The following is an 18,576-nucleotide window of genomic DNA, read 5'->3' on the forward strand; positions in this document are numbered from 1 at the left end:
ACCCATATTATCATCAACTGGGTCTTTTCCAGGCCAGACCAAAAGTGAACTCTGAAAGAATGCACTAAAAGAGACGGAAATTACGGGAGATTGAAAGACAAAGTAGGAAATGGTTAAGCAAACATGGTGTCCCTTCGCTGTATGGCAAACATTTTTACTCGCTGTATGGCTGAATGTTTCGATTTTCGTAACACCGGACACAAAAAATGCGTAAAAATGTTTATCAGAAACAGATCATAGAAGCATCTTTGTTCACACGCATGTGTAAAAGATGGGTGGGTAATATCCTGGGCATATTCAAAATGTCGTAATGGCACTTGGACTGGCAATTCTATTCTAATGATATGCACTGCCATTTTACGTATAACTGTCCCATATTAATTTGAAAAAATAGGACTTCTTCAAGGGCGCCAGAAGACCACGCTACGGCTCTGCTCGTACGCGTTTGACTGGGACGGCATTCTCGATAGCAATGATGTCGAACAAGCAGCGCAGACCTTCACACATGTCATGGCGTATATCATCGATAGATTCATTCCGAAGAAGGTAAACCGCAATGGGGTACATCCGCCGTGGCAATCCGCTGAGTTACGGCGACTCAAAACAGCAAAGCGAGCCGCCTTAAGAAAATTTACAAAATATCGCACTATGCCACTCAGGAACTATTATGTGAGGCTTAACATCGAGTACAAAAAAGTAAGCAAACGTTGTTACTCGCATCATAAACGCAATGTTCAACGCAAATTCAAATCGAATCCAAATTCGTTTTGGAAATATATCAACGAGCAACGCAAAGAGTCTGGTCTCCCGTCGACGATGACTTTGAACGGAGAAATGGGTACCGATAACAATGAAATCTGTCGTCTCTTCTCCATTAAGTTCGCCAGTGTTTTCAATGCTGAAGTTTTACCTCCTGAGCATATTTCCGCCGCCGCCAGAAACATCCCTTTGCAAACACAGACTTTTAGTCAAATGGATGTAGACGATGCAATGATTACCCGAGCAGCCCGCCAATTGAAGTCAACTCATAAACCGGGACCTGATGGAATACCGTCCGTTCTTTTGAAACATCATGTCGATCGTTTGCTGTCTCCACTTCGTCACATTTTCCAACTGTCTTTATCTAAGGGAATTTTCCCCTCATGCTGGAAATACGCACATATGTTTCCTGTATATAAAAAAGGTAAAAGGAATGACATCGACAACTACCGTGGCATCACATCTCTTTGCGCCGTTTCAAAGCTGTTTGAACTTATCGTCATGGAGCCTCTTTTCAGTCACTGCAAACAATACCTGAGCGATGACCAACACGGTTTCATGCCCGGACGCTCGACTACAACGAATTTGCTGTGTCTTACCTCATTCATCACTACGACTATGGCGGAACGGAATCAAACGGATGTTATTTACACTGATCTGTCGGCAGCTTTCGACAGGATTAACCACGCTATAGCCGTTGCCAAGTTGCAGAGACTAGGATAACATGGTTCACTGCTTAAATGGTTAAATTGTTATCTTACCGACCGGTGGATGAATGTCACTATAGGTGATTCACAGTCAGATAAGTTTAAAGCTACTTCCGGTATTCCACAGGGAAGTCATCTTGGACCGATAATTTTTTTATTGTATTTCAACGATGTAAACCATGTTTTGGAAGGAGCTCGTCTGTCCTTTGCGGATGACTTGAAAATGTATGCACAGATTCATTCGATTGCTGATGCCCATTTCCTACAAAAACAACTGGACAGTTTCGCAGCTTGGTGTGATTTAAATGGAATGATCGTCAACCCTAGTAAATGCTCTGTAATCTCCTTTACAAGGAAAAACCAACCTATTCGCTTCAAATACACCTTGGGGGAAGTTGAAATCGATCGCGTCACCCACGTTAAAGATCTTGGAGTTATCCTGGATACCCAACTGACTTTCAAACAGCACGTCTCGTTCATCGTCGGTAAAGCATCACAAACGCTGGGCCTCATCATGCGAATAGCTAGAGACTTCACCGATGTACATTGTTTGAAGTCATTGTACTGTGCATTGGTCCGCCCAACTATTGAGTTCAGCTCCGCAGTGTGGAGTCCTTTCTACTTGAACAGTGCGGAAAGAATAGAATCTATACAACGAAGATTTATTAGATTCGCTTTGCGCAGGCTACCGTGGCTAGATCCGCATCGGTTACCCAGCTACGAAAGTCGTTGTCTACTTATTGACCTGGACACCCTGCGAACCCGGCGGGATCTCTCCAAAGCGCTTTTAGTAGCAGACATTCTGCAGAATAGGATCGACTGCACTGCCCTTTTGCAAGATATCTCGCTCAACGTCCTCCCCAGAGCTCTAAGGAACAGACTCATGCTACGGTTGCCTTTTCGTCGAACCAACTACGGGATGAACACAGCGATCAACGGTATCCAGAGGACCTTCAATAGAGTCGCTTCGGTCTTCGACTACCATCTTCCACGCGCAACGCTCCGTCGTCGGTTTGCGAGTATGCTGTCAGAATCAGAACCATACTGACTAATAGTGTTGTCCATACTCGTTAATATGTTTAACTATGTTATTTGTATGGTATAATGTGTCTTAATTGTGTATTGTAATGATAATCTTTTAATTTGTATTTTATGTTAATTAATTAATTATTTTATCATTGGGGCATAACAACATAGCCTGTTGATATACATAAACAATAAACAATAAACAATAAACACCGCTGAGCATATCTGGGACAAATTACTACAATTCTCCTCCGTCCTTCTCGGAGAAAACTTTACCATACTGCGACATGAAATTTACTATAGCAGCATCGGGTGTTCCCGGAAACAGATCGTGTAGTTTTACTTCGGCTGCTTCATCTTCATTTAGATGGGGCTCTTGACTCTAACTTTCTCCAAAAGGCTTATATTGCCCAGTAACTAACGTATTTTATCAGTATATACAATATTTCGTACATGTTGCAGCTGAATAGTGTCAATTGATATCCCTAAAAAATGTTCCGCATCCCAAATACTCGATCTTATGCGAAAAGACCGGAAGCCAATGGCCACCGTGTTAAGCCAAAGAATCACGTTTTGTTGTATAGACTGAGTCATCTTGATGGATCACCACGCAAGAATAAAAGTGACCTAAAACGGTATAGAAATCACATCGATTAGCCTGTTGGCATTGAACTTCTAAAGAATATAATTCAACCTTCAATTTCGTTTGAACTTTGTCAAACAGCATTTTAGTGCTGATAAGATTCAACAAATCAGCCCAGCTGAAAACAATCACCTTGCAAAATAACTCTATATTTATGGACGATGGGAAGATTAAGGTTCGACTATATGAACTGGCACCACCTACTTGCACAATGGCCGAGATAACTCTATTATTTGTATCTCTTCAGTGTTAGAGATTTAAATGAAATTTCACTCAAAGGGACTTTTCCCTACTTCTAAAAAATTTTAAAAAGTAATAAGTAATAATCTCTTCAGTGCGCAACTAAAATTGGCAGAAATTTGAATTGAAAGTAGTTTGTAGTTCAAAGTTTATATTGATAATGTTTTATCCATAACCCAATGCCTCTTATCGATGATTCGATAGCAAAGCTGTTGGAAATCCCATATTGATTTGTATCCCGTTCCCCCAAGCGTCGCTCAATCCTTTCGATTAAAGCTTCAATTTTATTTAAGAAAAAAATAATATGCTTTGCTCAGTAGCGACAAACAGAAGGCGATGCACAAAAAATCTGTGTCTGGCAAGCATCCTGTAGATGTGGCGAAATGGTTCAGGTCTGCATCAACTTAGAGGACCGTCAACGGACAGATTTACAAAAGCAAACTCTTCCAAATATTGCTTTGTTGAGGTCTCGCTAAGACTTTGCACGGTTATGGCCAGATTTAGTATCTTTCACTATGATCGGAGCCTGTTAAACTGGTACGAAACAAATCATGTCATTTTTTTATCTAAAAGAGGTCAACCTTTAAACATTCTATAGCTTCGTTCTATCGCAAGAAATTGAGCCATCTTGAAGCCGTAAAATCCCAAATCCAAATGCTTAAAAGTGAAGTGGAACAAAATAAAACTGCAAAAAAGCAACGATCCCATGCTTTTTGTCACTACAGCGAAAACCCGTTTTTATCAGCCCGATTTGGTGTATTGTAGGTTGACAAAACGGAAACTATGACAAAACACATTTATTTATTTCTTTTAATAAACCGAAGTTGTAGAAATATTCTTTCAGACGGCGCCGGTGGTTGAGTGGTAAGCGTGACCGCCACTCATTCCAGTTGGCCTGGGTTCAATTCCAGCCGAGGTCGTTGAGATTTTTCCGAGCTTAAAAATCTGTGGTCATGTCTTCCTTCGGAAGGGAAGTAAAGACATTGGTCCCCGGTCCATGAGTCTCTGGATCGATAATCTAGTCCAGATAGTACAGTCATCTCTCTGGCGTCGGTAAAGAAGAAGTAGAATCCAACTTCTATACTTACTAACAAAATCCTCCTCCCGTGATACTTGTGGAGTGCGCAGTAGTATATACGGCCTCTATCAAAAGCAAGTACCGGAATAACATCCCTTCCCTTTCCTTTCGCGATCTACGTTCGGACCTGGCCGGCACCAGTATTGATCAATAAACACTTTAGGATTACCAGGAATTGCACATTGAAAGATGTTTCGCTACTCCCAGGCATAATTATATACTGATTCCCTGTGCATCTTCAGCTAGTCCAGATCGATAACGGAGTAGCAGCCAGGGGTGGTCGTACAAGCTCAAGCCCAAGCTCTTTTCATTGTATTTAGATGCGTTACATCACATTGGATTTTTGTTACTTATATATTTAAAATATAGAACAATGTAAAAAGATGACCACAGAAATCGGAACCACGCGCGCTTCTCATGTCAAAATATTTTTGTAGGTACTTAAGGTGATGTGCATATACAGATACTTACGTTTTATTGGCACACACGTTTTATGTTTCGGATACACGAGATGCGTTTTTTATCACTACGGTATCTGACAACATGCTTCTGTAGGTATTTCTAAAGAACGGGCAGACTCAACTGTGAGCCCACTGAAAGGTGGTGGTCGATTGGAGATTTTGGTGGGTTAGACGATTGAGTTATGTAAGACCAGTTGCAGTTCTGATTTGTTTTCAAAAAATTGCGAAGCTAATCTGAAACGATCCTAGGTAGTCAAACAATAAGTAATGCAATCTGGCCAAAAGAAAGTATCGATTGGTAAAAAAGTTTTATCACAGGTTTGCTAGCATTCATATTTTATATCTGCGAAACTCCTCCGGACATGTTCAGTAGCGTAGTATTTTATATAAGAGTTTCCAAGTACAAATGTTCATATGTTACAATGTTTCAATTGCCGCAAGATTCTACTGTATCGATTTTGTTGGCTATTTTAGGCAAATTTAAGACTAAGAGAAACGAAAGCAATGAAATTGAAAGACGGATAGGTATTTCAGAGCGAATCAGTTATAAACTTAGAGCGGAAAACCAGGACTAGGCAGGTTCATATGGACATGATCGAAAGGAAATGTGGGAGTAGTTGGAGTTAAGTGTAACGCCCAACTCCTACTTAGCAGAAGGCAAAGGACTCTTCACATTTCCTTTCGATCATGTCCATATGAGCCTGCCTAGTTTCTCTGAGTCTTAAATTTGCCGAAAATAGCCAACAAAATGGATACAGAAGTACAAATGTTTCATTGTTTCGAACCGTTTATTTCGAACTTAAAAACTTCTCTCTGTTGCCTCACTTAAACAGGCTTAGAACTGTGTTTTGAGTGAAGAGTACACTCTCAGATTCGCTCGACTAGCGAAAATAATTTCGAGTCAAGTAATGACCTAAGCACAAGTTCACGAGTGGTTCATTTTGACAGTTCGATAACATAAAACTGAAAATACTAGAACTTATTCTCCACAGCAGAAGTTTGAGTGCGTGTTACTGAAAGTTATTGAATGCAAATAAAAATGAGATTGGGATTATTAGGATTTCATAGGGAAATGAAAGTCGCTATGTTTGCTATTCTTAGAATCGAAAGGCTTTTTCATTTAGGTGACTTAAATTTTGTCACGTAAACTGGGGCCAGGGATGTTATGCACCTCAGAGCCAATAAAGAGAAGAATAACAAAGCTCTTTGCACTTTTCATGCGAACCACCGCTCTTCTCTTTCACAATAAACCTCTTCACTCCGAAGTGTGTTGCTCCCACACGTGTATTCTACTCCTTGGCTGCACACCACAAAGAGTAGAAATAAAGAGGCTCTTTAGTGTGCATCTTGGTCCCACGCGCATGTAAGTAGAGAAGGCAACAAAAAACATTTTTAAAACGTTCTTCCGATTAAACTTTATCTGGATTGTAGTTTGATTCGCCTTCCTACCTGCTTTCCAGTGAGGGGAGGCAACAAAAAGGGGCTCTTCAAAGTGACTCTTTGAACGAAATTGTGCAGCTCTTGGTGCACAGATCTTACTCTTTTTCGTTTTCAAGTTTCTCTTTGTGCGGTCGTTCTGCACATCGCAGTGTTTTTGTGCTGTTCTATTTGTAATCGGCGTATTTCGCTCTTTGTGGCACATTGTGTGAACAAGTAACAAGCCTGACTGGGGCTTTGGCTTTATTGTTTTGTTTTGTATGTATTTAGTAACAGTGAAAAGGCGAAGGTGACCCAATCGATTTTCATCGTACTTAAAAAATTTAAAGCCCTTGCTCAGCTGCTTCGTGCAGACAGGAATGACTAGATTCCTCCTTATCTCCACGCGAGACAAACGCAGCTGAGACTGGCGAGCGGCATTGTTAACCTCTCCTCCCACCCTCCCCATAACGAACTTTTAAAACAAAAGGGTATAACTACTTAAACTGTTAGCTTTATTATCTCGCTCTTACACATGATGATCCTATTAGTTTAGGATTTATAAAACTTTGGGTAAGCTATAGATAAGTGTCAGTAACAAAAAATGTATTCGGCTTTGTGACCGGTTTATTTTTTTTTTTTGAGTTGTCTTACTGGGTTCTCGGAAGAGCTCCCTGTCAGAAGCACTCACCACAATTGCAGACGTGATGGGAAATGTCATCAACTGAAACACTACACGGAAAAAAATTGTTCCCAAAATCGTAAATAAAGTGCCATGAATTCTCGAACAATTCGTTTTTACGTTACGAAGACAGGATCACGAACAAAAACCATGTGTTTTATTTAGTTCCCTTCAGTAACATCCGCATAAAGCTTTATTAGTGAAACTATTTGTTTTTGTTTTGTGAACTTCAGTCACGATTTCCGCTGTCGTTTCCAAATCGATTATCTGTACATGAACTAGTTCAAAACTTGATGAATAATATTCATAAAACCAATGGTTTACTCATGATGATATTCATAAAGTTGGGAACATTAGTTCACAAAATCAAAACATTCAGGATATTTTTTCGTGAACTATTTCACGAAACTCGGAATTTTATTCATAAATCCATCCAATCCTCGTGAACTAATTCATGGCTCCTAGTATATTAGTCACGATCCAATATCAGTGCTAGTGAAATAGTTCACAAAATCATGAAATATTTTTCATGTATGTGTGAACTGGTTTATAATACCTAGTACAATAGTCAAGACTCACCACTCGTGATCGTGAAATAGTTCACGAAATTATAAAATCTTACTTATGAACTGGTTTATGATTTCTAATACAATAGTCACGTCTGGCCATTCGTGTTCGTCAAATAGTTCACAGAATCATGAAACATTATTCATGGAATCGCGAACTAGCTCATGATTCCTAGTCCATGATTTACGATTTATTCTGTGCGCCTGTATTTTTTTTAATAATTCGTTTATTTGACACGGCTCATAGCGGTAGCTTAACGGAGCCGTGGATCTTTTATATGTTTACAAATGTAAAAATAAAAATATAAACCAATATAATTATAATACTGGATCTCGTGCGCGCAACTTTTTATTGCGAGCGGAGACCTTCTTTCGCGGGGTTTGCTGGCAATCTGCATCTGGGGGGTCATTTAATTCTTTTTAGTTTTCCACGTCCAGGTCGAAACCGGCTTGGTGTCCGCGATCAGATGTTTTTCCCTGTTTCCTGCACTTATTGTTGACCAGCGTGAATCCGTTACTGTTATTGTTATCCTTGCCAATGTTGCTTACAGTTGATTTTGCGGTACTGGATGCTTCTTTTGTGGTTGTCATTATGGTCTGTGCAACTGCTGCCACAAATTTGGCCATTGTTTGTGGTTCAGGCATTGGTATTGAAAACTCTGTTTTGGGTTGGTTTGCCGTAGATGAGTTGGCAATCGGTTGAGATGTCTTCCTCTGCATCTTCCGCGCAAGGTTGTCCATGATGAACTGTCTGATTACAATACTTGCACGTAGGAGTTTGCCCCTCATGGGTGCATAGCGTAGTTTGCATAATTGTAGTTCCGTGAGTTTTGAGTTTTATTGTCAAGTAGGAGGGTACAGACCTTTCAACCCGCATCCTCACTACAAAAACGCCGTTAGAAGTACCCGGGAAGAAGTTTCTCCATGTATCAGGTGTAACGGATTCTACTTCTCCGTATTGCGACATGCATTTTGCAATTGGCTCAGGAGGGGTACGAGGCGATAGGTCATATAACTTTACATCTATATAATCATTCTCAATGTAAACGGGAATCTTAATTCCAACGTTGTCACTTTCAACCATGTGTTTTAAATTGTTCTTCAAAACGAAACGCTTGGCTTGTGCTAACGTATTAAATGATATTAACACTGCACTGCGAAGATGATGATACTTAAGGTACAACACTTCCGTAAGTCTAAGTTGCATTTTTACCTTCAGAAGGTATTCCACTTCACTATAACTCGGTCGTTTTAAACAAAATTTAAAATCAACGACCGCAGCGTTGGGTCGGAGTAGAGCTTTTTCGTCAACTTTACTCATGATGACAAGAATAGTCCGATGTTTCCTTTGTTCTCGAGACAATGCACACTAGATCGAGAGGCCTGTTGTTCACTTGGCTCGATTGTACGTCTGACTGCGGCAGAAGTAGAAGATAGACTGTGTGCCTGTATTATTTGGAATATATTCCCAATCATTTTCAGTTTGATGCGACATGGTAATGACATTTTCAACTGAACTCTTTCACAAAATTTGGGGTTTTATTCGTGGAATCATTTTTGTTCCATGAACTTTTTCAATATGCTTGCTATCGACCAGTAATAGGTACGACCAGTAGATATAAGAAAACTATTCGGACCTCGAATATTGTTATTCATTTGATATGGTTCAATGTGATGTCTTGACAGAAAGCGAAAGCTGCGTTTAGGAACACAAATGGTGTTCGTGATATAGTTCACAGAATAAAATTGCTGATGATTGAACAAGAACTCCACGTGCCAATTTCTAAAGTAAGCTCTAGAATAAAATGTCATGATAACGTGAACAGGAATTGCGAAAATCGTGACTAAGATCCCGAAATCATGAACATAAATCACTCGACTCGTGACAAAAAAAGCCAAAAAACGTGACTAAGATCCTGAAATCAAGAGCATAAATGACCATAAAACTCTACTCGTGACTAAAATATCACTACAACGTGAATAGAAATTACGAAATTCATGACAAAGTTCTTGAAATTATGAACATGAATCACTCTACTCATGACTAAAATGTGACAATAATGTGAATTGAAGCTACGAAATTCGCGACTAAGATCCTGAAATCATGAACGTAAATCCCGCCATTCTGACAGAAACATCCGATAGTAAATTCATGAATAAAACAGCAAACATTTGAATGTAACGCGATGTATATATTCTACGTCGAACTAGTTTTTTTGGAAACACAAATAGTTTCATGAATACGAGGATCATTATTCACAATTTCAGGAACTTGGTCACGATTTTCGTAAATCGTGCAGTTCACGAAATCGTGGTCTGATGATCGGTATGATATAATACCGGATACTTAAGGTCAATGGTGGCGGGCCGTGATTTGTGATATTGATTGTACGGTTCAAATGTACGATCGCATGGGAAAGAGCGTTTATTTGAGCGCGCTTGAGACCACGTTAATCAGATTATAAATGCTATAGTGTTTCCAAAATCACTGGGGAGGATTTGTGTTTGTGACATCGTGGACGTAGTTGTGTGTTGATGATCACGAGGTGCTCGAGCGTTTGCATGTTAATGTATTCGATCGCGTGGGGTTTTGTGTCTCGCGTGTGTTACCGCGTGACTTCGCGTGTATAAATTCGATTTCATCATCGTGTGGCCATTCGAATATTCGCGTATGTTCTTGAATGATACCTAATTTTCAGTGTTTGGTTCTGATGTTAAAGTAGAGTGAGTTTCCCCGTATCATTAGAGTTGCTGGTCATGTCGCCGTAGAACGGGGTGTCTACCCAAGTAACAATTTATAACACGATACAAGTGCAATCTAAGTTTTATTAGTGGCTATAAAACTATCATAAAACCACAATTGTTACTAGGGTTGTGGATATGAGAGCTTTCTTTTTTTCCTTGGTCCAATTGAAGGCATAGACCTAGACTTATGGCACCGAGGATAGACTTCCGGAACTGACCGATTCATGATCATGCGGGAGTTTGTAGGTTCACGTTTGAAAATTCATAAGTGCTCAGACGTTCACTTTAACAGCGGGATGGTATCACGTTTGCGAGAAAGCGGGTGTAGGTTGCGTGAATAATCACGAAGGGCACGAGCATTTGTATGTTAACATGTATGTCGCGTGTACGTGACACTCGCGTGTGTAAATTCGGTTTTTTTTGTCGCCATGAAACATGCTGTTTAGTGGATATGAGCATCATTTTATTTGTTTGGTCCACCTGTCCTAGACCTACGCTACTAGGGCCGGAGGAACAGAATTCCGGACGTAATCGATTCATGATCGCGCGAACACTGGCGTTTGTAGGTTAACTTTTGACAACCCGTGTTTGTAAATTAATTTGGCAGAGTGTAAGATGCCAGCGTATGTAGTGTTAAATCCATTGCTTGTAGTAGAAGGAATAAATTTAAAAGCTCTTCTAGTGATACTAACACTACACTCAGAAAAGCTTCCCTCACAGACGTTTTGGGCCATGATAATCCAGCTTGAGCTTTACACATCAAATCAATATATTCCAAAACACGGACGTTAAGTAGTGTAGCAGTGACATACAAAAAAAAATAATTCCAATGCAAACTCGTTTTTGTTTTTGCATTCAGCACAAATTTATGCATCCAGAAACATACATCAGACACCGGACGGTCGGACAGCGACTTTTTGACGAAAAACAATAACTTTAGTAAGTTCACAATGTTATACCACGTAATTTTCACGTAGTCATGTTTTTATGTTAATGATTTCCTCTCTAATAAAAAATTATAGTTTCCCTTGAGAAAGGCCATCACCAAAAGGCCGAAACGTCGGGTAATAAGAAACCCTTGTTTTGATTTTTCAAAAGACTGAGACAGCCGACTGCAAAATCTCCGATAAAATGACTTTTTGTGGAAAAGCCCAGACCACCTTGATCAAACTCTAAAAGAAGCTCAGACGATTTGTAAAACAATTATGATTGAAATTATGCAAAATAATTCCTATCAACCTAACTGAATAGTGCTTTCGAAAAAGTGGTTGTGATTTTTTGTCGCACCACCACACTGAACTGGGATACGCAACGTTATTTATTTATATGATATCATGTGATCGTATGTTCAAGTCCAAATCAGAAAAGATGCTTAGTGCGAGTAAGATCATAACACTAGCCATGTAATATAATTATACTAAGGACCGCTACGTACTGACCACACTGTTTTAAATGACAGCCATATTCTCAGTATTTTGTGGTAGTCGCCATCTTGGATTTCAAAATTGCGCTAATCAACAATTCCGGTTCCTTCTTCATCATCCCTTTTCAAACGACACCGATATTGATTATGATTTTCACTATTCTGTGGTAACTGCAAGTCTACTTCTTGAACTTCATAATGGTGTCAATCTTCAATTTGCGATGTCTACCTACCACCCCTTTTCAAAATTGAAGATGGTTTTCATTTATTTGTTATGAATAATTAGTGAAACTATTCTTAGGACAGAAATGGAATATGTCACTTCTCAGGGCAAAAGTGGCATATGGAATTTATGAAAGTGTTGAGTCAGTGAAACATGTACAGTGAGAATGATTTGCTGCTCCCAAGTATATTTTTGGGTCAGGAATAATAGAAAGCTGTTGTTCGTTGAACATTGGCAAAACATTGAAAAAGGATCATTACTTTCGCCAAATTAGTTGCGTTTAAATATCTGGGCCACACCCTATCCACTATATTACGTAAGATAGTAGGTCGTCCGAAACACACAAAATTTATTCCTCGCATCAGCCAAGAATCTGTGCCAATAGGCAAAACTTTTTCCCCAGCTCACACATATCCGCTTGATTGGGGTAGTCACGTCTAGTAGCTGCACTATTTTGCAACCCCAAGACGGCATGATATAATACTGGAAGAAGGGATCCAATCTAATAGACATTCTATTCGACCGAGCACCAAAGCGTCAAACCAAGCCAAAGCAAGCAAAAGTTCAAATTCGAATTCGGATCGAAAGTCAGAGCCTGCCAGAGGAGGATGTAAGTTTTTGAGAATTTTACCAACTCTATCAAAAGTTATGCCGTACGTGACTAGATTCTCGCATTCGGTGGTCCTCGTCAGCACAATTCAGATAGAGTGCGCGATTCTGGTGCTGATGCACGTGTGCCGCGTGATGGTGAAATGTTGCGGAGGTAATTGCATTTGACATAAACATAGCAAATTAAACATTTCTGCTACTAGCTGCAGAATTTCTCGTCAGCACAGCAACTACTAACCCACCGACAAGTGTGGTTTCGTGAGGGGTTTGCCGAACGGGGGATCCTTCGTGGGGAGCCATGTTACTGTCGCTGTTGCTGCTTGTTACACTACTTGTCGCCGCCAGAACTAATGTCAACATTGCATTTGTAAAACAGTTTTGTAACGATTTCATTGCCTAAGCATGCACCAGAGTAGCTACCAGCTGTCGGACAAGGTCCCAGCAGTGCACGCACCAGTGTTGCCAGAGAATGAATTATTGAGTTTCGTTTGACAACCGAAAACATTTAATCTGCACCGGTTAAACAATGAACTGCGGCTACATAAACTGAGGCGTGGTGCTTTGTTATTTGCAAATCGTTTACCGATGCCAACGAAAGCAAATTGTCGTTTCCAACACATACATACACACGAGAGAGGCAATAAACAAGCAACAGCGGTAATAAATTGCACTATATTTGAATCTAAATTGCTGGATAAACATTTCTACCGGCCGGTCCCACTCTCGCTCGAATGGATGGGTGGGCCGAATCCTGTGAACCGATTTTGGTTGACCATCAGGTGGACCACCACACAGTGACAAAACCGCGCTGGCTGGTGCAGACGGTTCGCGGTCAGACTCTCTTTTTCTATAATGACCATGCGGCCGGCAGTGTGTACGTAATTGTTGGACACGGTGAAAAATATGACCAGCCTTCACTCACTCAACCGATGAACGAACCATCGGTTCTAACGGTGGCCACAGTGCATATTGTGCGGTTTTATATTCACCGATCGGTAAGCTGGACCCAGTAAACATAAAAGTGCATTTGTTATTATGCTCGTTCGCATACATTATGCAACGATACAGTTCGGATGGATTCTCTCGCAGGGTTCTGTCTAATGGGTTGCACATTATTATGAGCGAATAAAACGGGCACTTCAATCCTGGCGCATCTGCTACTGGGATTGGATTTCAGCGGTCGAGTGAGCGATGGGTGGGTTGGGGGAGGTATTAGACCAGGGTCCCGAGGATTTCCGTTTAATGTACCATGAAACGATTGCAATCGTTCAGCGATTGGTTTTTCATTCTGGTCAAATATGACCCCACAGTGTCCGACAGAATCACTAACCAGACGCATGTGGGAAACTGCACAAGCAATTGAGTGACCACGCGCACGCTTGTTACGGATGGGTTGTGTACGCATTCGGAACGAACGCAGTGGTAGAATTATGTGAACTGTAAATTGAGCGCGGGTCTATCATCGTATTGCCGTTGCGAGTGTGACTATAGGATAAACATTCATAGTGAATTCGCTTGGACGATCTGCGATGTAGTCAGACATTGTATTTACCCATCCGACAGGTAGGTTGTTTGTCGTATCATTCATAAGAAAAGATCATAAATAATACTTACCGGAATGTCCACCAAATGTTGAAACACATCGTATTCAGCCAGAAAAATGCCGCCAGAAAGAAGAAGTGCATCATAATAGCTGAAAATAAAAAAAGAAATAGTTGTAAATATGTGTTTATGATTAAGTGAGTAATGAATATTGCCAACTTGAATCGGAGCGAATAAGTCGGATAACGATCTTTTAATTTTTCGTGAATTTATACTTGCAACTTTCCAAGTGCTGATGATGAAATGTATAGTTCTGTTATCGAGTATGGATAGAGTAGCACAAATGAATCTTCAGCATAAACGTACAGCAACAAAAGCTTCCATAGCTGTGGTAAGAACCGTATTTTCATGAAGAAAAATTTCTATGCTGAAAACTACTACGTCTACATAGCTTTTAACAAAAATGGTATGACAAACCCACGTGAAATGCCTCGTGCATGTATATTTGCGAACAATGCTATTGACGCATGTCTATATCCGACCTCAAAAATCGAGATATTTGTACTCTCACATTCAATATGACTGTTGATAACATAAACAAGAAATACATCTATTGTTCGGCATATTTGCCGCATAATGAACCATCTGATGATTTCAAATTGATGATTAAAAAATGGTTGTATCATACTTTGACACCTATGGGTTACCCCTCATAATCGGCGGTGATGCAAAAGCCCACCACATAATTTGAGGCAGCTCAGATATCAATTGGAGAGGCATCGAATTGATGAAATGCTTAAGCAGTACAAATCCAGACATTCTTAATGTAGGAAATCGTCCAACATTTGCACGAGCTGGCAGAGAAGAGCTGTTAGATGTAGCTCTCTGCTCTGACAGTATTATGCATGAGCTGGCAAACTGGCTCGTACCAAACGAGCTCGAAGCGTCGTTATCTGATCATGAATACATCGTCACATATCGTAGTCCCAAATCTACGAACTCGAACCTCTACGAAGAGAGCTTGGTGACTAGGTTTCAGGGGTATCTTCTGACGATTGAATCACCAAGTGACTTGGACGAGGTAGGTCGTGGATAAAACAAACTCACTTATAGTAGCACTCAAAGAGGCATGGCCGATTCGAGCTATTCGTGCTTCTAGAGGAACACCTTGGTGGAATACCGAACATATTCGATTAAAAAAAAAGGCTTTTAATCCACCTAATAGTGTGATGATACATTTCTTATAACTCTTATCGCTTTCTTCGGGTATTATATCGATTGAGAACATTTAGAACTTGATGCTTCGCGATATTTTTGATAACACATACTACATGGGATAGTGGTAGGACTCAGAGAATCGCTCAAATTAGCATAGGACAATATCAGTGCAACAAATCTCAAAGGTTAAACCAATTTAATTGAAAAGCGGAAAAATGGCACATAAAATAGAAATAAAAACGAATTATTGCTAATGCTCCGTTAATAACATATATAAATTCTTCAATCAATGCATTGTATAAGTAAAACTGAATTTTCCTAAAGGGGTTAGGGGGTTGTTGTGCTGAGTCAAAAAATTCGAAAAAAAAAATTCGAATGGATTTTAAGTTCATACTCAATAGCGTTTACTCAAATTCCCAACTCGGATGAGAACTAAGCACTGAAATTTCAGCTCTGCGTGCATAGTTCAAACTTTACTTCGAAATCGACTTTTTCTATAAATGATCTTTGATCTGAGTTATTATCCCTAATCCTAATCCCAAAGAACAAATAAAAAACTGTCGAAACCCGTTAGGGAAAATCATTATCATTACTGGAATTTTCTTTTTCACGAAACTTTTCGATAACCTTCCGTCACTTCTATTAAAAAATTTCAAATATTTTATAATTTACATAATCTTATTAGGAACAGTTGTTTAAAAATGGGGACAATAACTAAATCGCGACATTTTTTTTCTTCGTAATAAACTGAAGCCGTTAAAATATTCTTCCCTTCCCTTGATGTAGTCTAATAACTATTTCTGATTATTTAATATAGTCTTCTAGCGCAATAATTATAAAAAAATTATTTTTTTGCAATATTTGCATCTTTAAGATAAGGAAAACATGATTAAGAAAGGATTTACTCAAATTCAGCCTTGTTTGTCTGATAGAGTCCATCAAACATATTTTCATATGAGGCTGATAAAATTGGGGGCTTATCAAATCGGGTCTTCAATGTATGATAAGAGATAGGCAGTATTCGAAGAAGTTTCTTGTGGACGAGTATAGAACGACTTTGTTTCTACTTACATGGAATCAGTCGCGTAGTCAGAAATTCGGCTTGGTAGGGCTTTGGTGAAAATCTAACTTACTGTCCAAATGGCATAATTACGAAAAAGCCATCTTTGAAGTTTTACAATTATGGAGAATCAGTTTTTCAAAAAATTGTAACAGAGTTTCTGTCTCTTGCGAATTTGTTGAGACTTTCATTTAAAACAACTTTATTGTAGGCATGAATACTACGTATATGGAGTACACCGAGTTATTAAATGATATTTACGAAGTGTTCCTTAATCTAGTTTTTGTCTAAAATAACTTTCGATTGTGAGCTTCACAAACTCAATCTTTGGATAAAATGTATATTTTATCGTTTATAAACAATGGAAGAGATTTATCATAAACAGTAAAATCATAATAATTTAATTTCTATTCTATTCTAACCCTTACATAGCCAGTATTGAAAAGCATCCTGGAAAACACTGCAGTTATTCTTTAGTGTCTTTCTTGTCAACATTAATATTTGAAGCATATTATAATATGTCGCAAATATTAAAACGGCCAGGCCTACTGTGCAGAGTTGGGTTTGAAGATGTTTCAATATTATCCGGCAATTGAATTATTTATTTGATGAACAATTTAACCAACGAATCGTTTTTAAACTTGAATGCGGATGAAACGAGGACTCCTTTGGTCCTTTTGGATGGGAAAGAGGTATTTACACCTTGCCTGACTAATGAGCCTAGGTTAAAGCGCCTATTCTCGCTCTCTGAAATAAGTTAAGGAATTAATGAATTTATTCCTTAAAGGCGTCTATTGTTTTTCAAACTTTGTGAAAATCATCTCAGTGTCAATACGTTACTGTGATAATTTTGAGATGGTTTTCGCAATGTTGATTTAAAACAACATTGCGCAGTTAAGGGTTAAAGAAGATACTATTTCATCAGCAAAATAAAGGAAAGATGAAATAATTTTGGTAACTGAAAATTGATGAGTTGGAATACCATTTGTTGATTATGTTATTTTCAATTCGGATCTGACAATTAAGTTTAGGAGTTTTTCTCGACATTGAATTATTCGAAAAACTAGTAAATGACAAAATATTTCAGCAATTCAAATAACAAGCAAGCAGTATGGCTTTTATAAAGGCCGCTCAACAACATCAAACCTTTTAGAATTTGTAACATTTACTGTAAATGCAATGGACAATGGCAACCATGTGGAAACACTCTACACAGACTTTAGTAAAGCATTCAACCGTATTAACATACCTTTATTACTCTTCAAACTGCAAAAATATGCCATAGAAAATAAACTATTGAAATGGCTCCAATCATATTTAACGAAACGTCAACAAACAGTTCGCTTTCAGAATATACTCTCGGAACCAATCTCTGTCATCTCTGATGTACCCCAGGGTTCCCACTTAGGCCCTCTTCTTTTTATTTTGTACGTAAATGACATTACCTTTATACTCAAACATCTTAAAGTGCTTATATATGCAGATGACATGAAACTTTTCATGGAAATTAGAAATGTCAAAGACACTGAAATATTCCAAAACGAAATCAATATATACCACACGTGGTGTAGCAAAACTCCAACTTAATGTAAAGAAATGCAACTCAATAACCCTCAGCAGAAAAATTTCAAATGTTCCCATAGACATACACTTAGGCAACCAACTTGTAGAGAAATGCAAAATTGTACGAGATTTAGGCGTAATCTTAGACTCCAAGCTCACACTTGAGGAACATTTTAATACAATAATAACTAAAGCAAATAGTACGCTGGGCTTTATTAAACGTGTCACCTACAATTCTGAAGACCCTTGCACAATAAATTCATTATACAATACATATGTCAGGCCAATTTTGGAATATTGCAGCATAGTATGGAACCCATACACTGTCCTGTACGAAGAACGCATCGAATCAGTCCAAAAACAATTTATTTTGTACGTAAACTAAACTGGACGACATTTCCTCTTCCATCGTAAAAAGCACGTTGCATGCTCATTAATATACAAACACTCAAAGAACGCCGCGAGTTTGCCATGCCTTGCTTTATCAACGACATTATTTCTCAACGTGTACAATCCGCATCATTACTTTCGCAAATAAAATTTTATGTACCTAGCCGACAACTAAGAACTCGTAATTTATTCCAAGAACAATCTTTTAGGACAAACTGTGCTAAA

At 39.0% G+C, this 18,576-nt stretch overlaps 1 protein-coding gene across 7 annotated transcripts in view; it reads right to left on the reverse strand.

Moving 5' to 3' along the window:
- The window catches only part of LOC131678982 (probable G-protein coupled receptor Mth-like 1), a 514,068-nt gene that overhangs the window by 178,066 nt on the left and 317,426 nt on the right, over nucleotides 1-18,576 (reverse strand). For all 7 annotated transcript variants that reach the window (XR_009303781.1, XM_058959488.1, XM_058959485.1 and 4 more), the window contains exon 4: nucleotides 14,193-14,271. Coding sequence is in view for 6 of the 7 variants with exons in the window: in XM_058959488.1 (XP_058815471.1) it covers nucleotides 14,193-14,271 (79 nt within the window). In the remaining variant the exon portion in view is untranslated. The remainder of the gene's footprint in view (nucleotides 1-14,192; nucleotides 14,272-18,576) is intronic.

Source organism: Topomyia yanbarensis, chromosome 2 (assembly GCF_030247195.1).
Source record: "Topomyia yanbarensis strain Yona2022 chromosome 2, ASM3024719v1, whole genome shotgun sequence".
Lineage (NCBI taxonomy): Eukaryota > Metazoa > Arthropoda > Insecta > Diptera > Culicidae > Topomyia > Topomyia yanbarensis.